Raw genomic sequence first — 15,729 nt, forward strand, 5'->3', positions numbered from 1 at the left:
GTCTGGCCTCACTGTGGGTAGGATACACAAACTTGGGATGGACAAGAGCAGCGGGCAGGGGGGCGGGCAGGGGCTGTCTTCTTTGCCCTCTGGAGCAGGGGTCCATCCTTCTTCACTCGAAGAGAGAGAGAACTCAGTAGCAATGTGAGCCTGGGTCCCCGGGGGGGCGGGGGGGGGGGGAGAGCGCGCGGCGGGAGGTCTGGTAAGGCTCTGTGCTCTGTGCGGAGGCGGGAGGGCGAGGGGAGCCTGAGGAACCCCACCCCAGGGCAGAGGCGTCGGGGGGTGGGGGTGGGCGGGGCCCAGGGTGGGCGGGGCCCATCCGTCCTGACTCAGCAGGGCCGGCAGGCCGGCTGGGTCGGCGAGAGAGGAGGCCTTGGGGTCTGGCTGGGCTCGCGGGCGCGATGGCACCAGGGAGACCCCCGGGCGGGGGCGGGGGCGGGTTGGGTCCCACGGGCCGGGCGGCCCCTCGCGGGCTTAGCACGCCCGATAGCACTAACGCGCCGGCCCAGCAAATCTTTTGTCGGGGCGGCGCTGAGCCAGCAGGGCGCCGCCCGCTATATCTGGGGCCCCCGCGGGCCGGTGGGACCGCGCACCAGGCGCAGCATGGCGCAGCGCTCGGGGAAGGTGAGTGCCCGCTCTAACCTCTCGCGTCCGGCCGCCGCCGCCCAGGGTCACCGCAGGGCCCCTGGGGCGGGGCCCAGACACCCGCTCTCATTGCTGTTTGTGCTCAGGATGGGGGCCGGGGACAGGGGCGGCCAACCCGCTTGATGCCTTTGCATCTGACAACCCCGAGCAGAGTGGGCTAAACCTCTGAACAAAACGGGGTGCCTGGCCCGGGCTGAGGGCCTCTGTGATGCGGGTGGGGAGGCCTCCCGTCCAGTCCCTCCAGCACTGGCTCTGCGGCGCCAACCCCCTGCCCCAGAGCCCGGAGCAGGCACGGTGCTCAGACCTAAGGGGTGCCGGGGTTGGAGTGGGGATCCTTGACTTGCCCTGCAGCCCCTGGGCCCCGCTTCTTTGCCTGAGGCTGTTCTAACGTGGCTGCTCCTTCCTCGGGATCTGCTCGGGGGCACTTGGGGCTGGTTCTCTGCAAAATGTTGAAATTTGAGGGACCTTCGAATCCTGTGGGTGACCAGTTGTCCTTGAATATCTGGGGGCGGGGGGTGGGGGAGCCCTCGATCAGACCTGCCTTGTGCGGGAAGATTGGCAAATTTGGATCTCTGCCCCCTTCCCTGGCTCCCTATTCTAGCTAGTCTGAGACTGCCTTTGGTTTCCAGGGGCTGCATTCAAGGTGAGTGGGTGAGAGCACTACTGTATCTGTCTGCAGGGGCTAGGTTACGCCTCAGCAGCAACCCCAGGAGCTCACCTCCACTGTGGCCTGCACCCCCTCCTCTGTGCTGCAGAGGGACACCTTGATATCAGCAGAGGGAAAGGGAGGGACGAGAAATGGTGCGTGGTTTTCAAAGCTTCCATGTCCACGCACATCCCTTTGGCCAAAGCATCTGGCCTTGCCTAACTCCTAGGGGCCCAGAGGAGCAGTTCTACCATCAGTGACAGCACACACACATCATGACCACAGTTACTGGGCCCCAGGTAACATTACTTTGCCAGGGCCCTTCTAGGAGCACAATTCTTGAAACCCAAAGGGTTATTGAGAGTTGGAATTTTAGGTTCCTCTGCAGAAAGTGAGTGAGTTTTGGGGTTGGTATGGTTCTTTTGTTTGTTTGTTTGTTTTTGTTTTGTTTTATTTTTATTGAAGTACAATTGGCTAACAAGGTTGTGTTAGTTTCAGGTGTATAACATAGTGATTGTATATTTTTATACATTATCAAATCATCACCACACTAAGTCTAGTTACCATGTGGTTCATGTTTAGTTTGGGAACAGGGATTACCCATCAGTGCTACATCACCATAGGACACAGTGTCTGAACTGACCGCTGGGTTAGAAAGCGCCAGATCTGACGCATGCATGTCACCCAAAGGAGAGGCCTAGGACACAAAGGGACGGGGTTGCATTGAAAAAGCCCTCTTTTGAGCCGTTAATCCCGTGCCAGGCCCTGACTTGGCTCGTTGGATTCAATATCTCCTGTTAAGGGGCCCAGTCTCAGAAACCCAACTTTCTGGAAAGTGAATATTCGGTTATAGGGTTGTAGGTGAAGTGTTTTCTTTTGAAACATTTCCTTGGATGTTATGTTTTAACAATTAACAAAAATTGAGTTTAAAAAATGCAGTGGGAGTTTGAAAAGACCCTGTTTTCAAACGGGCCCCTGAACAAAGGGGAAATCCCTGTCCCCTCGTATCTTCTGAGATTTGTCTGCTCAACCGTGGCCTCCCGGGGTGGGGCGAGCCGGGCGCGGGGTCTGACCTCAAGCCGCCATCCAGGCATTCTCTCACCCAGGCAACAGACAGTGTTGAGCGCCTACTGTATGCCGCAGGTCGGGGCTTCAGGGCCTGGGAATTGGGGTTCAGTGGTGGATGTTGGGCCCCCTGTGTCCCTTCCCAAAACTGACAGGAGAGAAGCCCCTGACTCCGGGTCCTCTAACCTGGCTGTTCTAGATTACTCTCTACGAGGGCAAGCACTTCACGGGGCGGAAGCTGGAGGTCTTCGGGGACTGTGACAACTTCCAAGACCGAGGCTTTACGAACCGGGTGAACTCCGTCCGCGTGGAGAGTGGGGCCTGGGTCTGCTTCGATCACCCCGACTTCCGGGGCCAGCAGTTCGTCCTGGAGCACGGCGACTACCCCGACTTCTACCGCTGGAACAGACACAACGACCACATGGGCTCCTGTCGGCCTGTTGGAATGGTGAGTGGGCCTGGGCCACTCCACTTGGCCGGGATGGGGGGGTTTCCTGCTGGAGTGACCCAGGGCCCGGTTAGGCCTGGTCAGACGTGGGATGAGTAATCGGGGGGGGGTGGGGGGGCGGGGGGGAGGGGCAGGGCCCTCCCAGCTTTAGGAACGGATGAGACCGTGGGATCTTTAAGCCCGAGAGATGTCCCCACACAGACCCAGCCACTCCCGTGCATGGGGACCCAATTGGAAAGCCCCTGGGAGTTTTCATGCCTGCGTTTTCAGCCATGTATCAGGAAACCACTTTCAATTTCTGATGCCAAAATCTTGCTGAATTTTCCACTTAAAATGCTATTGAAAACATTAGAGGTTTGGATTTGCAACCAGATGGGGGAGCATTCAGCTAAAGTAAGGCCGATGTGGTCCTGGTGCGTCCACCCAGGCAGGTCATCTTCTAGCGCTTTTCAGGAGCCTTCGATGGAGTGGCCCACGGAAGAAGCTTAGGTATCACTGGCCAGGCAGCGGGAATTTGGGGGCAGGAGCCAGCAGGTGGTTGCCTTTTCACAGGGCTGCCCGGTACGTGTGGGAGAGCCAATGAGAGGTGTCACTCCCCCATGGCGAAGTTGCCCCGAGGGTAGGGTTTGAGGACTGGGCATTCCCATTCCTTAGGATTCTTCCACGTTAAAGTCCTAACTGACCTTCTGTGAGCTCCGGAAGCTGTGAGCTCCGGAAATGGCTGGTTCCTGAGATGAGGGGTGAACAACTTATCAGAGAGTCTCGGCCCTGTGTCTGCAGGAGGACCGTCTCCTGGACGGACATCTGAGGACTCCCAGGGGAGGGGCCTCCTGTGTGGAAACCCCTCTCTTTTCTACATGGGTTGCAAAACCAGCTGGGCGTTGGCCTCTCAAATTGTAAGAATGCTTTCTTAAGATTTCCACCAGGTCACGGACATTTGGAAAAAGGAATTAACATGGCTGGCCCTGGATCTTGCATAATGCTATTTATATGAAAACTATCCTGGGTATCTTTCGAATGCTGTTCTCGTAAGAGCTATCCTTGGGGCCAGCTGTGGCGCAGATCCAGCCCCCGCTGGCGCCAGAGCCCGTGGGGAGCTGGCCCACCTCGGTCTTTGGAAATACAGGGAATCTTATGGGGAGATGTATATCCTCGTCCCAGGGAGCCAGCAGGGATTTCAGCAAATGAGATCCCTGTTATTTGTTTTAGATTTTTGGCTTCGTGTTTTACTAAACGTTCTATTACAGTTTGTAAAATATTATCATTTAAAGGCTGCCAGTGGCCTGTAGCCCAGGAGGGGGTGAAGGGCAGAGGAATGTGGTGGTATGTCTGGGGCAGGAGGAAGCCCAGCGGCCCGGGCCGGTCCGAGGGCGGCCGCTGTCCCAGGAGGTCTGGCCCTCTCTGGACCTTGGGGTCTGCAGTTGAAGAAAGAAGCAACTGGACTGGTTCAGGGGCTCTGAATCTTTTTAAGCTAATAGACCCCTTTCATCCAACCAAATCTCATGTGCAAGAACGAGAGGCAGTTCTGGTCTGAGGGGCGTGCGTTGAGGTCGGGGTACTCACCGGCCCCCCAGCCCAGGAACTCACGGGTGCCCTGGGTGCTGGGTGGGTCCAAGCTCCTGCCCACACGGGCTCCTGTTTATGACGGGAAACGTCACCACTGTTCACCCTCTTTCCTTCCTCCCCTTGCGGGGGGCCCACAGCATGGGGAGCATTTCCGCCTAGAAATCTTCGAGGGCTGCAACTTCACGGGCCAGTGCCTGGAGTTCAAGGACGACTGTCCCTTCCTTCAGAGTCAGGGCTGGGCCAAGAACTGGGTCAACGCCATCAAGGTGTACGGGGACGGAGCGTGAGTAGAATCCGCGCGGCCGCTGACCACAGTTCCCCGCCTGCCGGGCTGGGTCAGACCCCAGCAGGGGGGCAGCCTGTCCCCTGCCCAGAGACCTTGTCCCTCCCTCATCTGTCCCCCTGGCCCAGGAAGGCCATGGTGAGGGGACACAGGGCCCCAAAGGCCCCCCTCGGTGGCAGGAGGGCACTTTGCAGACCTAGCCGTTCTCTCTGACTAGGCTGAGCTCATGGAATGCGCTTTGGTTTTCTCGAGCTGGGGAAAGTCTGCTCTGGCAAGGGTGGCCCTGCCCACATGCTCACCCCTTATTTACCCCGAACTGGACCTCTCCTACCACACACCCAGCCCTGCCACGCTGGCCTCCCGGGGAGATGATGTCACAGTGGTTCACTTCTGGGGGATGGAGAGTGGCTGGGAGGCTTTTCCCCAGGCCCAGAGGGGCTCGTCCGCCCTAGCCCAAGAGAGCCGTCAGAACCCTGTGCTTCCGTCGACTCCTGCACACCCGGTTCCTTCCACCAGCCGAGGGCATCTGAACGCCCATTGTGCACACCCTTTGTGCCAAGTTTCACAGCCCCTGCTCACACCCCAGCTGGCCAGCTCCTCCTCCTCCCACCTGCCCAGCTGGGTGGAGAGCGTTTCCCCATTTTACAGAGAAGCAAGCTGAGACCCAGAAGGTTACCCCACCCCGCTGGGAGTGGCCCCTCTGGGATTGCAGCCAGGCCTTTGGCTTCAAGTCAGACTGTCCCTGATCTAGAGCTGGGTGTCTCCCCAGATCTCATACCCCATGCCCCAGGAGAAGAGCCCCAAAACGTGGGTCCCAGGAGCCTGGCTCTTCTCGGCATCTACGGGATCCCTTTGCTGTCTGTGTTTCTGAGGCACGGGATCAGGGTGCACGCGAGTGGTCATGGGAGGGACTGAAGGAAGACGTGGCTGAGATGGAGGAAGAACTGCTCCCCACCTTCCCCTGCGAGGTCAGGTGTTGGCTGCTGGGCCCTGGGCCCCTGACCCAAAGGCCGTTCAGAAATTCCAGGTTTGCCCTAAGTTGATGGCACCTGGGAATCCGGGAGTAGAATTCCAAAACAACCATTTGCTGGCTAAATTGTGTCTTGTGAGGCCAGAGTCGTACCTTTGCGTAGAAGGTGTCCTGAGCCCCGAGGCCCAATCCCCCTCCACCCACCCCGGGGACTCCATGGGCTTGTTTAGAGAAGAAGGCAGGAAGGTAGGAGCTAAGATTTGACCGTAGGGACTTCATCCCCCACTTCACCTAAGAAGAGATAATGCTCAGAGGGGCAAAGACTCCGCAGGGGACTGCCTGCGGTGGGTCCCACATCTGGACCCGGGCTCTGCTCCACTCCCCATGGAGCCCTCCTCCTTGGCCTCCTGTGACTTTAACTTGTAAAAAAAAAAAATGTAAGCCCTTGGCAAGGAAAAGCTGCCCAGTGGTGCCCCCCAGGATCCCCTAGTGTGGACGTGACCTCCTTCGAGGGCTTTCCTGGCATCTGAGGTTGGGGATGCAAGGTGGGTCTCCCCACCACCTCCTACCTGCCAGGAGTCATTTTCTTCTGGGTCCCAAGTCGCTCAGGAATGGCCTGTCCCCACAAACCCATGTCCTGAAGGGCACCTGGAAGAGATGTGCCAGCATCTCGAGGCCCACTTCCCAAGGGCGCAGTCCTGGTGCCGATGCGGACGGCGTGCCCCCTCCCTCCCTCCTTCTGCCTTCTCGCCACCCCACGGCAGGAAGCAGGGGAGGGTGAGGGGTTCCTGCGGAGGCCTAACTGCTCGCTTCCTCTTCTTCCTTTTGGGGACACCCACGTGCTCCAGGGCAGCCCAGGACACTGCTGGGGGTCCTTCCCAGCTCCTCGAGGGAGGGAGGGAGGGGCTGACTCCCTTGGAGGTGCCTCAGGCCACGGCCTCAGCGTGTGGGCGGGAGTGTGGGGAGGTCATGGGCTGGGTGGGGGGATGCGGTGGGCACGGGGAGGCCCGGGGGTGGGGGGAGGGGAGGCCAGATTGGCCCCAGCCCGCCCGGTGCTCCCTGGCAGGTGCTCCCCACTCACTCCCACTCTCCGCCTTTCTCTCCTCATGCCCAACCCCTGACCCTCAGCGGACTGTGCCAGGCTCCGGATGTGGGGTTGGTACAGGGGAGGAGAGGGACGGCGGTGGCAGGTGAGTGGCAGCTGGCCTTGTGCTGGATGGGCTCACAGATTCTGAGGATGTGTCTCCTGGGGAGAAACCTCCTTCAACACCAGAGTGCTTTGGGGTCCGCGGACAAGAACCCTTAGGTCAGAGCACCCCATGGCCTGGGCCAGAAGGGACCCCAGCAGCCAGACCTGGGTGTGTAGCCCCTTTGTCGGGGGCCTGGAGACTGAGGCCTGCTTTGCTTCCCAAGGCCCCCAGCCCCTCCGTGACTGACAGAGAAAAACGCTGTGTTCTATCAGTGGTCAAAGAGAAAGAGGCCAGAGTGAGGTGGAGAGGGCCGCCCTGGACAAAGAGTGGGTGTGGACCAAGCTGGCTTTCAGCCCCGCCGCGCTCCCCGCCGCCACCCCGTCGCCCCTCAGCACAGGCTCCAGAGCCCGGCTCAGTGGGGGGGGGGGTCCCCCGGCCCTCCCAGCTGCCTGCTTGCCTCAGGGACAGTGGAGTGACGGGGCTGCGACAGCCCCGCTCCCCACGTGTCCGGAGGCCTCTCCTCAGATCACACTCCCTCCCCTCTGTCCTCAGGCACAGACAACTCTCCGGGGTCCCCCCATCCCCCCACCGAAACCTTCCCGATTACCTGGGCCCTGGGGCCCTTCCCCTGCAGCCCCATCGCCTCTGGTGATGCAGGGCCCTGTTCTCTCCTGCCCTGGCCCAGAGCCCAGCCATACGTGCTCATAGACCAGTCCGTGTCCTTGTCGGCCGGTCACTGCTGTCCGGCCTGTTAGCAGCTGCCCCGGAGCCGGGAGCTGTGATGGGGAGGGGAAGGATCCCTCCTCCGTGCAGCTGCCTCCCTCGCCCCTCACCCCACCGCAGGAACCTGTGCGTCTGACTGATTTGAGACTCGCCAGGGCCTGAAGCAGGGCTGGGCGCACACGTGGACCCAGGAGCACATTTGCTGAACGATCCAACGAATGAATAGTAATCGGTTCCCGTTCTGTGCCAGGCCCCTGCCACGTGCTGGGTGCTGTCTGTGCAAACAGGCCTTTCCAGGAGCAGGAAGGAGTGGGGTGTGTGTGTGGGGGGGGTGGGAGTGGGGGGATGAGAGGACGTGCATCCTGGAACCACTTCCGGCCCTTGTGATGAACATTCTGGACTGGTCAGTTTCAAGTGTCAGCTGAGCACCCCTGGGTGCAAAATGTCTCACCCAGCACTGGCCCGGACACACGGGGCAGTGAAAGGACAGGCGGGAGATGGGGGGAGAAATAAGCCAAGAACGGGGATGGGGTCACGGTCATGAAGGGCTGGCCCGGGGCGGAGGGGCGCGGGGCGGCGGCTGCGGGGGAGGAGGGCACGCGCCGCTGCGGTGCCAGGACAGGAGCGGCCGGGCCCTGCGCTGCTCAGCACCGGGCCCCTGACCTCCGCCGCCCTCTGGCCTAGGTGGGTCCTGTACGAGGAGCCCAACTACCGCGGCCGCATGTACCTGGTGGAGCGGGGCGACTTCCGCAGCTTCTCCGACTGGGAGGCCCACAGCGCGCGCGTCCAGTCCCTCCGCCGGGTGGCCAACTTCTACTAACCGCCCGCCCGCCAGTGTCCGGCTGCGACCAGGAGCGGCCCGGAGAGGGGGACAGTCCCCTCAGCCCGCCCAGGACTCGGACCGTGGGAAATAAACGTCATACAAGCCAAGTGCTGCGTGATTCCTCTGCCCTTCGTGACCAAGGGACAGCCGGGCAGGGGGCCCCCAGGCCCTGGGCAGGGGACTGGCAGGACCACCCCCCCGGCGTGGGAGGGACCGATCAGGAAGGGTGGAGGGGGGACGTTGTGAGGCACCCGCTGGGGGAGCATTAGGGCTGGAAGGGACCTATAGGTCATGGAGTTCAATCCTGTCACTTCACACGTGAAAAGCCAGCGTCCTACATGGGGAGTCACCACCTCGGGTCCCAGAGCAGCTCCCAGTGGAACCAGGATGGGGCCAGGGCGCTTCCCCTTCCAGGAACCCCACCCACCGGCCAGTTAGGGGAGAAAGGGGGGGCGGGGAAGGCGTGGTGGGGGCGGGGCAGGGCACCGAGGGGGTCTGCTGCGAGGTGGGGGCTCCCTCTGGGCTGTAGGCCCCCTGATCAGGGATGGGCTGCCAGGCCGTGTGGTCTGGTCCACTGCACAGCCAGGCCTGACCCAGGGTCCCTGAGTCTGCATCTCTGGGGGATCGTGTAGTTTAATGGGGAGGATCTTCTGGAAGGCTTGGCTGGATCCCAGGGACACATCACCCCTTGTACCCTGTAAGGAGAGAGAAACTGGGGGGCTTGGAAGATGAGGGGGAGTTGCTGCCTGAACAGGTGGGCTCTGGGGGGATGGAGGGGTAGGAGACTTAGGAGGAAGCCGAAGGGGCCGAAGCTTTCAGGGCTGAAGGGAGCAGAGAGCGTCTGCTCACCCGCAGCTGCTCACAGGGCTGCACCACCCAGGGCCCAGGCTCTCTTCATCCCGAGGGTGAATCCACGGAGCTTCTTTGTGGCCCGGGCCCTCTGCAGGACGCTGGGCCCACCTTGTTGGGGTGGGTTTGATAGGGGGGGGTCACAGCCCCAGGAGAGAGGGAGGAAGGAGCCTGGCCTGGGAGGTAGTGGGATTTCCGGGAATAAGAGGCCCCCAGTGCCTCCCCACCCATACTTCAGTGTCCAGCCTCCTGTCCCCAGTGAGAGAGGGCCTGCTGGATCCTGGGAGTGGCCCGGGTAACTCCGCGCTCCCCGCCGACAGCTGCCCACCAGAATCCTGAGCAGCGGCACTCACCGTCCAAACCAACAGCTGAAAACCACCACATGGCTGATGGAAAGCCGTAGTTTGGAGTAAAAGTAGGCCTTTATCTGTCATATATTGCGATTACTTATCCCAATTTATCTTTATCTGTTATTGTTGTATGCTTTACACATACACATTTTCAGTGCTAAGGAAAAGGATTTATTGATTTTTCTTGACTTTTCTTTCTTTTTATTATTAGGAACCCTTTCCAATTTTATCTTATTCAAGTTATTATATGCTTTCCTGTTTTCCATGTTTATCACTTGAATACTTCTGAAATTTGCATCTAACTTTGACTAGCTTATTGTGTAAATGATAGAAGCATAATAACTACCACCACGCACCAAACGAAAAAAAAAAAGAAAGAAACCACCACAAAACTAACAGCAAGCCAGTCAAATCTCTGAGCCCGGAGTACCTCGCCTTGTGTGAGTTGAGAAGAGGGTTTGTTGAAAACCATGCTCTTGTTTTCCCTTTCTCTGCCAGTTTATTCGGGGATGTGGCGCTTTCCGTGTGACCTCAGCTACACTCGTCCCCACGTGTGGGAGGCCCTGCCCGCAGCCATGACCTTGTCCCTGCTCAGCTGGTCTTTCCTGCAACTGTCTGACCCTCAAAGCTCCACATCAGGCCTGGGAGGGGAGGGGTCAGCGGGTCTAGCTGGCCCCAGGCCTCCGGGACCTCACACCCCTTTCCCCGTTGTTGATGTTGATGATGATACTGTTGAACTTTTATTTTATGCTCTGACTTGATGCCAGCTCTGTACTAGTGGAACCTGTGTAATTTTACTTATTGTGTGCGATAACACCAAGATGGTGATATGCTTATTATCACCACTATGAAGGAGAGCTAGACACAGACAGGTTAAGCAACTTGCCCAAAGTCACACAACAGTCAGGATTCAAACCCGGTCTGGCTGATACCTTTGCTCCCAACCACTCTACTGCACACGCATTTGCACATACAGGTGTATTTTATTGATACAATAGTTAAAATAACAGTAGTCCACCCAGTAGCCATCACATACTCAAAAGCATAGTCCCCTGCATCACCTCATTCAAACTCCCCATGGCCCATGAGGAAGGGAATCCAGACGTCCTTATCCTGGTCAGCAGGCATCACGGGGAGAAGCAGGGCCTGGTGTGAAATGGGAGCAAAGTGTATCAGTCAGCACGGGGCTTAGATAATGGAAATGTTTTCTCTCACAGTTCTGGAGGCCAGAAGTCCAAGATCAAGGTGCTGGCAAGTGTGGTTTCTCCTGAGGCCTCTCTCCCTGGCTTGCAGGTGGCCGTCTTCTCCTTGTGTCCTCACACGGCCTTTCCCCTGTGCGTGTCTGTGTCCTAATCTCTTCTTATAAGGATACCAGTCATATTGGATTAGAGTCCAACCTAACGACCTCATTTTAACTTATCACCTCTTGAAAGACCCTCTATCTCCAAATACAGTCACATTCTGAGGTTCTGAGGGTTAGGACTTCAACATACGAATTTGGGAGGGACACGTTTCAGCCTATAACATGAACCAAGTGGTCTCTCCAGGCCTCAGTCTCCTGCTCTGTGAAATGAGTGTGATCATGTCTGTGGTTCCAACTGTATACAGCTGTAAAGGCCAAACAAGTAACCCTGAGAAGGTGCCGTATGAATACTGGCTCTTAGTAGTAAGTGATGCACTGGACATCACCCAGAACGTGGGGGGAGCAGCGTTAAGGACCAGCTCTGGGTCTCCGCCCCAATCCTCTCTCTGTTACTCGCTAGGATGTGTCCTTGGACAAGTCACTGCCCCGTGCCTCAGTTTCCCCAGCTGTACAGTGAAGGTAAGCCCCTCCTAGGGAATTAAGGAAGAATCCCCCAGGCTGAGGAGCTCGGTCCAGTCCCCGGTAGCCAGGGGAGGAGCCAGCCTCGCACGCAGCCCTTCCTGCGTTCCAGAGGTTTCTCTAAACTCATCCTGCTGCCCAGCACCTCATTAACTGGTGATTTAGTGCTTCACCAATAGGCTTGTGCTCCCAGGTGACCTCCCCCTCACCCCAGCCCTCTGCTCCATAATCTGTCAGCGAATCTGCTTTTTGTCTCAAGAAGAAAAACAAGATTCCCAGCAAAGTGCTTGTGGGCAGGCTTGTAATTTGTCTGATGTCGGTCCAGGGGGTCGGTGGACCGAGGGCCAGCGCCTTCTGAAGAGAGTCACACATGCTTCACATACTTCTGTCCCAGCCCTGCGGTTTGGAGAGCCGGGGCGCTCACAGAGCCATCCTCGTGTCCTCAGCCCTCGGTCCTCCCACCCACCCACCGCTCCACGCCCCCTCCACCCGACCCGCGCTCCCTGCCGGCCAGCAAGGCGCATGCGCTGTTTATCAGGCCCGTCTGGTCACAGGAAAAACATTCCCTTTGAAAACCCCACAGATGTTCCCACAACCTCGCTGCCGCTGCCCCACCCCTCGTGAGCCCGGGGTCCCCTGCGCCCCTGAGGACCCCCTACGTTCCCTGACACGGCCTCCTGTCTCCACCTCCAGAGCCCTACAGATCTGTGTTCCCTCTAGAAACCACAGGGATGGGCTTCTCTGGTGGTGCAGTGGTTGAGAGTCCGCCTGGCAATGCAGGGGACACGGGTTTGAGCCCTGGTCCGGGAAGATCCCACATGCCGCGGAGCAACTAAGCCTGTGCGCCACAGCTACTGACTGAGCCTGCGCTCTAGAGCCCACGAGCCACAACTACTGAAGCCCGTGCGCCACACCTACTGAGCCTGCGCTCTAGAGCCCACGAGCCACAACTACTGAGCCCGCACGCCGCAACTACTGAAGCCCGTGCGCCTAGAGCCCATGCTCCGCAACAAGAGAAGCCACTGCAATGAGAAGCCCGCACACCGCAACAAAGAGTAGCCCCCGCTCGCCGCAACTAGAGAAAGTCCGTGCGCAGCAGCGAAGACCCAACGGAGCCAAAAATAAATAAATAAATAAATATATTTATTAAAAAAAAAAAAGGAAGAAACCACAGGGATTTTCAATAAAAACCTGTTGAATGAGAGAGCTTAAAAATGTAGCTCCAGAGTTTCCGTTTGGGAAGGTGAGAAAGTTCTGGAGATGATGGTGGTGATGGTTGCCCAACGACGTGAAGGTGTTTAATGAACTGCGCTGGAAAAGGGTTTGGATGGTAAATCTTCTGTCCCGTATATGTCACCACAATAAAGACAAAGTCTGGCTTCTCGTTGCTGGGGGGCTGAGGGCTGTCGGGAGGTAATTTGGATGTGGAAGAGCCTCCCCAGATTCTGGAGGACAGCGTGGGCTCCACCTGCCCACACCTCCCCGTACCTGGGGAATCTCTCACTTGCACCCCTCAACCCCCATCCAGTGCTGTGCGATGGCTGCCGAGGGAATGGAAAGTGCACAAGGGGTCGTTCCTCCCACAGGGTGGCTCAGAGAGCCGGGGTGAGGACCTGGGCTGAGCCCTGACCTCCTGACCCCCAGTCCCTGCCCAGCCACACAAATGTCAGGGCGAGCCCGATGACACAGGAGGGAGGGCCTTGCACTGGGGCCCGTGAAGCCTGGACCTGTAAAATGAGCTCTTTTGTAAATAGGCTCTTGGCTTCCCTGCTGCCGGAGGCTAAGCCCCTCTTTGGAATGAGTGATTGAAAACATCCCTAAGAGTCCAGCGGACACTGTGCCCTGGCATGGCTCTGCCGGGAAGGGGCTGGGCGGCGGCTGCCCTGGACGGGCCTGTGGGTTTGGAGCCGGCCTCGCTGGACGCTGAGACCAGCCCCTCGGTCAGGGTATGTGGCGGGAGACGGCTGAGCGGTCAGAAGTGAGAACCCCGCTCCTGGCCGTGCAGCCCCCAGGACTATGCACTCTGGGTGGGGGGCGGGGGCCAGGTGAGCTATCGGTCGTGTGGCAGGGTCCAAGTTCAGCAAGAGGGGGAGGGCGCTTGTGATGGTGCAGGCTGCCTGATTCGGGGGCCAAAGTCTGGGGAGTGGACGGGAGGACAAAGCCACCCCCTCTCTCCACGGACCCCAGAGTCCCCAACAGCCAGGGCGGAGACCCCAGCATTGGGACTGGGAAGGTTGTCTCCCGGGTCCCTTTCCCATCGAGGACTGGGGAGGCTGCCCTTGAGTGCCTGGCCTGGGGAGCAGGGCAGCGTGTCCACTTCACAGCTGGGCCCAGGCCACCCTGGGCCCCGGGGCTCCTGGATCACGTGGACAGAGAGGGCAGCAGGAATGGGGCGCCCCCCAAACGGGGCGGCTGGTGGAAATCCTTTCCTGGGGCCTGCCAGAGAGGAGCCTCGGAGACGGCAGAGCCCTTCACACAGACAGGCGTGGGGCTCAAGCGCCACGGCACCACATGGGGGCTGGCTGCCAGGGCCAGGGAGAGTGTCCACCTTCCTCAAAAAATAAGATGGAAAAAGTGTATGAAGGAATCATCGGACTTTTGAAAAAGAAGGAAAAAGGTGAGGCCATGGTAATGTTAGCGTCCACGATGCTCTACGTAGCAAGCAAACTCCAGATTCTTTGCTGGAGAGGGACTCCTGATGGGGCCAAAGCAAGCAGGGAAACAAGATCGATTCCATGAGGCCGGGTCCAAGAGATAAACCCATTTCCCCGGAGAAGCACAGCGATTCCTGGGACTCCGGCCAGAAAGGAATTTCTTCCCTGGGTCCTCAGGACCCATGCTGATCATCACAAGCTGTGTCCTCAGCAGATCACTCCCGCAAAGAAAAGAACAAGTTTCTTAGGATTTTTTGCTAATCACATCCCACAGGGGTAGGCCAGTGGCATCATGCCAAAGTAAACTTTCTGTGGGGGAGAAGATTTTAACATCACTTGTTTACATAGGAACATTTAGCAAATTCTAAGGGAATCTAATCTGGCTGTTGAAGCAGGGCCTGGCCATACTTGGTTATCAGTAAATAACTAGTAATGACAACACAGCTAACATTTATTGAGCAACTACTATGCCCAAAACACTGTGCTAAACTATTTTTTACTTATAATGAGGTGGGTATGTGACTCTCGTCTCTTTTACAGCTAAAGAAGTAGACTTAACAAGGTAGCTGTAACTTGTCCAGAGCTGCACCATAAGTGGCAAAATAAGCAAAGAGCTCCAGCCAGCCGACTCCAGAGCCCGTACCTAACTCCTGCCATCAACCACAGCAGAGGTTTTCCCAGATTTCAGACCCAGACATGCACATCTTAAAAATATTCTTCTCTTTGATAACTAGGGTAGGGTTTTGGTGTCTGATTTATCATTTAGTCCATAGGTTATAGAATATAAGACAGTATCTCAAAACAGAGTGACAGACTGAGAGAACGACCTTATGGTTACCGGGGGTAAAGGTGGAGGGAAGGGATAGCTAGGGAGTTTGGGATTGACACGTACACACTGCTATATTTAAAATGGACAACCAACAAGGGCCTACTGTATAGCACAGGGAACTCTGCTCAATGTTCTGTGGCAGCCTGGATGGGAGGGGAGTCTGGGGGAGAATGGATACATGTATATGGATGGCTGAGTCCCTTTGCTGTGCACCTGAAACTATCACAACATTGGTAATCGGCTCTACTCCAATATAAAATAAAAAGTTAAAAAAAAAAAAAAAAAAGACTATCTCGATGAGAGTGAACATAGCTCATGCTCTAGGACTCAAGAGACCAGCCACCCTATCACACTACTCTGAGGCATGGGAAGCTGGGTTGGCGGGGGCTCTTTGGATTGTCACCCGTTGGGAGTGGGGCAATGCATGTGAGGTTCACACAGGGCGGTCCCTGGGAGGCAGGGGCCTTTTTCCTCAGTGACCATGGAGAGAAGGGTGTTTGTGTATGAGCCCTGGGCAGCAGTCACAGGGTCCTGCCATAGGGTCGCCAGCAGGGAGCGACTTGGATCTACTACAGCTGCTGTGATTCTGCTGAGGCAGCAGTCACAGGGTCCTGTTCCCAACCAAATGAAACTCGAGGTAGGGCAATTAATTCTCTCTCCTTGGAAATGAAATCTGGTACCAAATCACCCTGGGAGAGAGGAGGGCTGGAGCCAAGTAAACTCATAGCCACATCCCAGAGATGCATTCCTCAAGTTCTGGCTGCTGAGACGTTGGCTTCTCCCAAGTTCTTGACCTTCTTTAATCTGGGTGTTCATCTCTCCTGCACTCGCTATCCTTCCAACAAATCCCCCTTTCTTGCTTAAAC

The 15,729-nt window shown here is 57.6% G+C and overlaps 1 protein-coding gene across 1 annotated transcript; it reads left to right on the forward strand.

The window, feature by feature from the left end:
- Positions 1-458: 458 nt before the first annotated feature.
- On the forward strand, positions 459-8,454 carry CRYGN (crystallin gamma N). The gene is made up of 4 exons (XM_036863747.1): positions 459-624; positions 2,556-2,804; positions 4,508-4,653; positions 8,221-8,454. The coding sequence occupies exons 1-4, from the start codon at positions 604-606 to the stop codon at positions 8,354-8,356; spliced, it is 552 nt and encodes a 183-aa protein (XP_036719642.1). The 5' UTR covers positions 459-603; the 3' UTR covers positions 8,357-8,454.
- The last annotated feature ends 7,275 nt before the right edge of the window (positions 8,455-15,729 follow it).

This window comes from Balaenoptera musculus, chromosome 9 (assembly GCF_009873245.2).
Source record: "Balaenoptera musculus isolate JJ_BM4_2016_0621 chromosome 9, mBalMus1.pri.v3, whole genome shotgun sequence".
In the NCBI taxonomy this organism is placed as follows: domain Eukaryota; kingdom Metazoa; phylum Chordata; class Mammalia; order Artiodactyla; family Balaenopteridae; genus Balaenoptera; species Balaenoptera musculus.

Coding starts and splice junctions, on each gene's coding strand:
- CRYGN (XM_036863747.1), top strand. CDS start 604: ATGGCGCAGCGCTCGGGGAAG. Junction 625..2,555: donor TGGCGCAGCGCTCGGGGAAG/GTGAGTGCCCGC, acceptor TGGCTGTTCTAG/ATTACTCTCTACGAGGGCAA. Junction 2,805..4,507: donor CCTGTCGGCCTGTTGGAATG/GTGAGTGGGCCT, acceptor GGGGGCCCACAG/CATGGGGAGCATTTCCGCCT.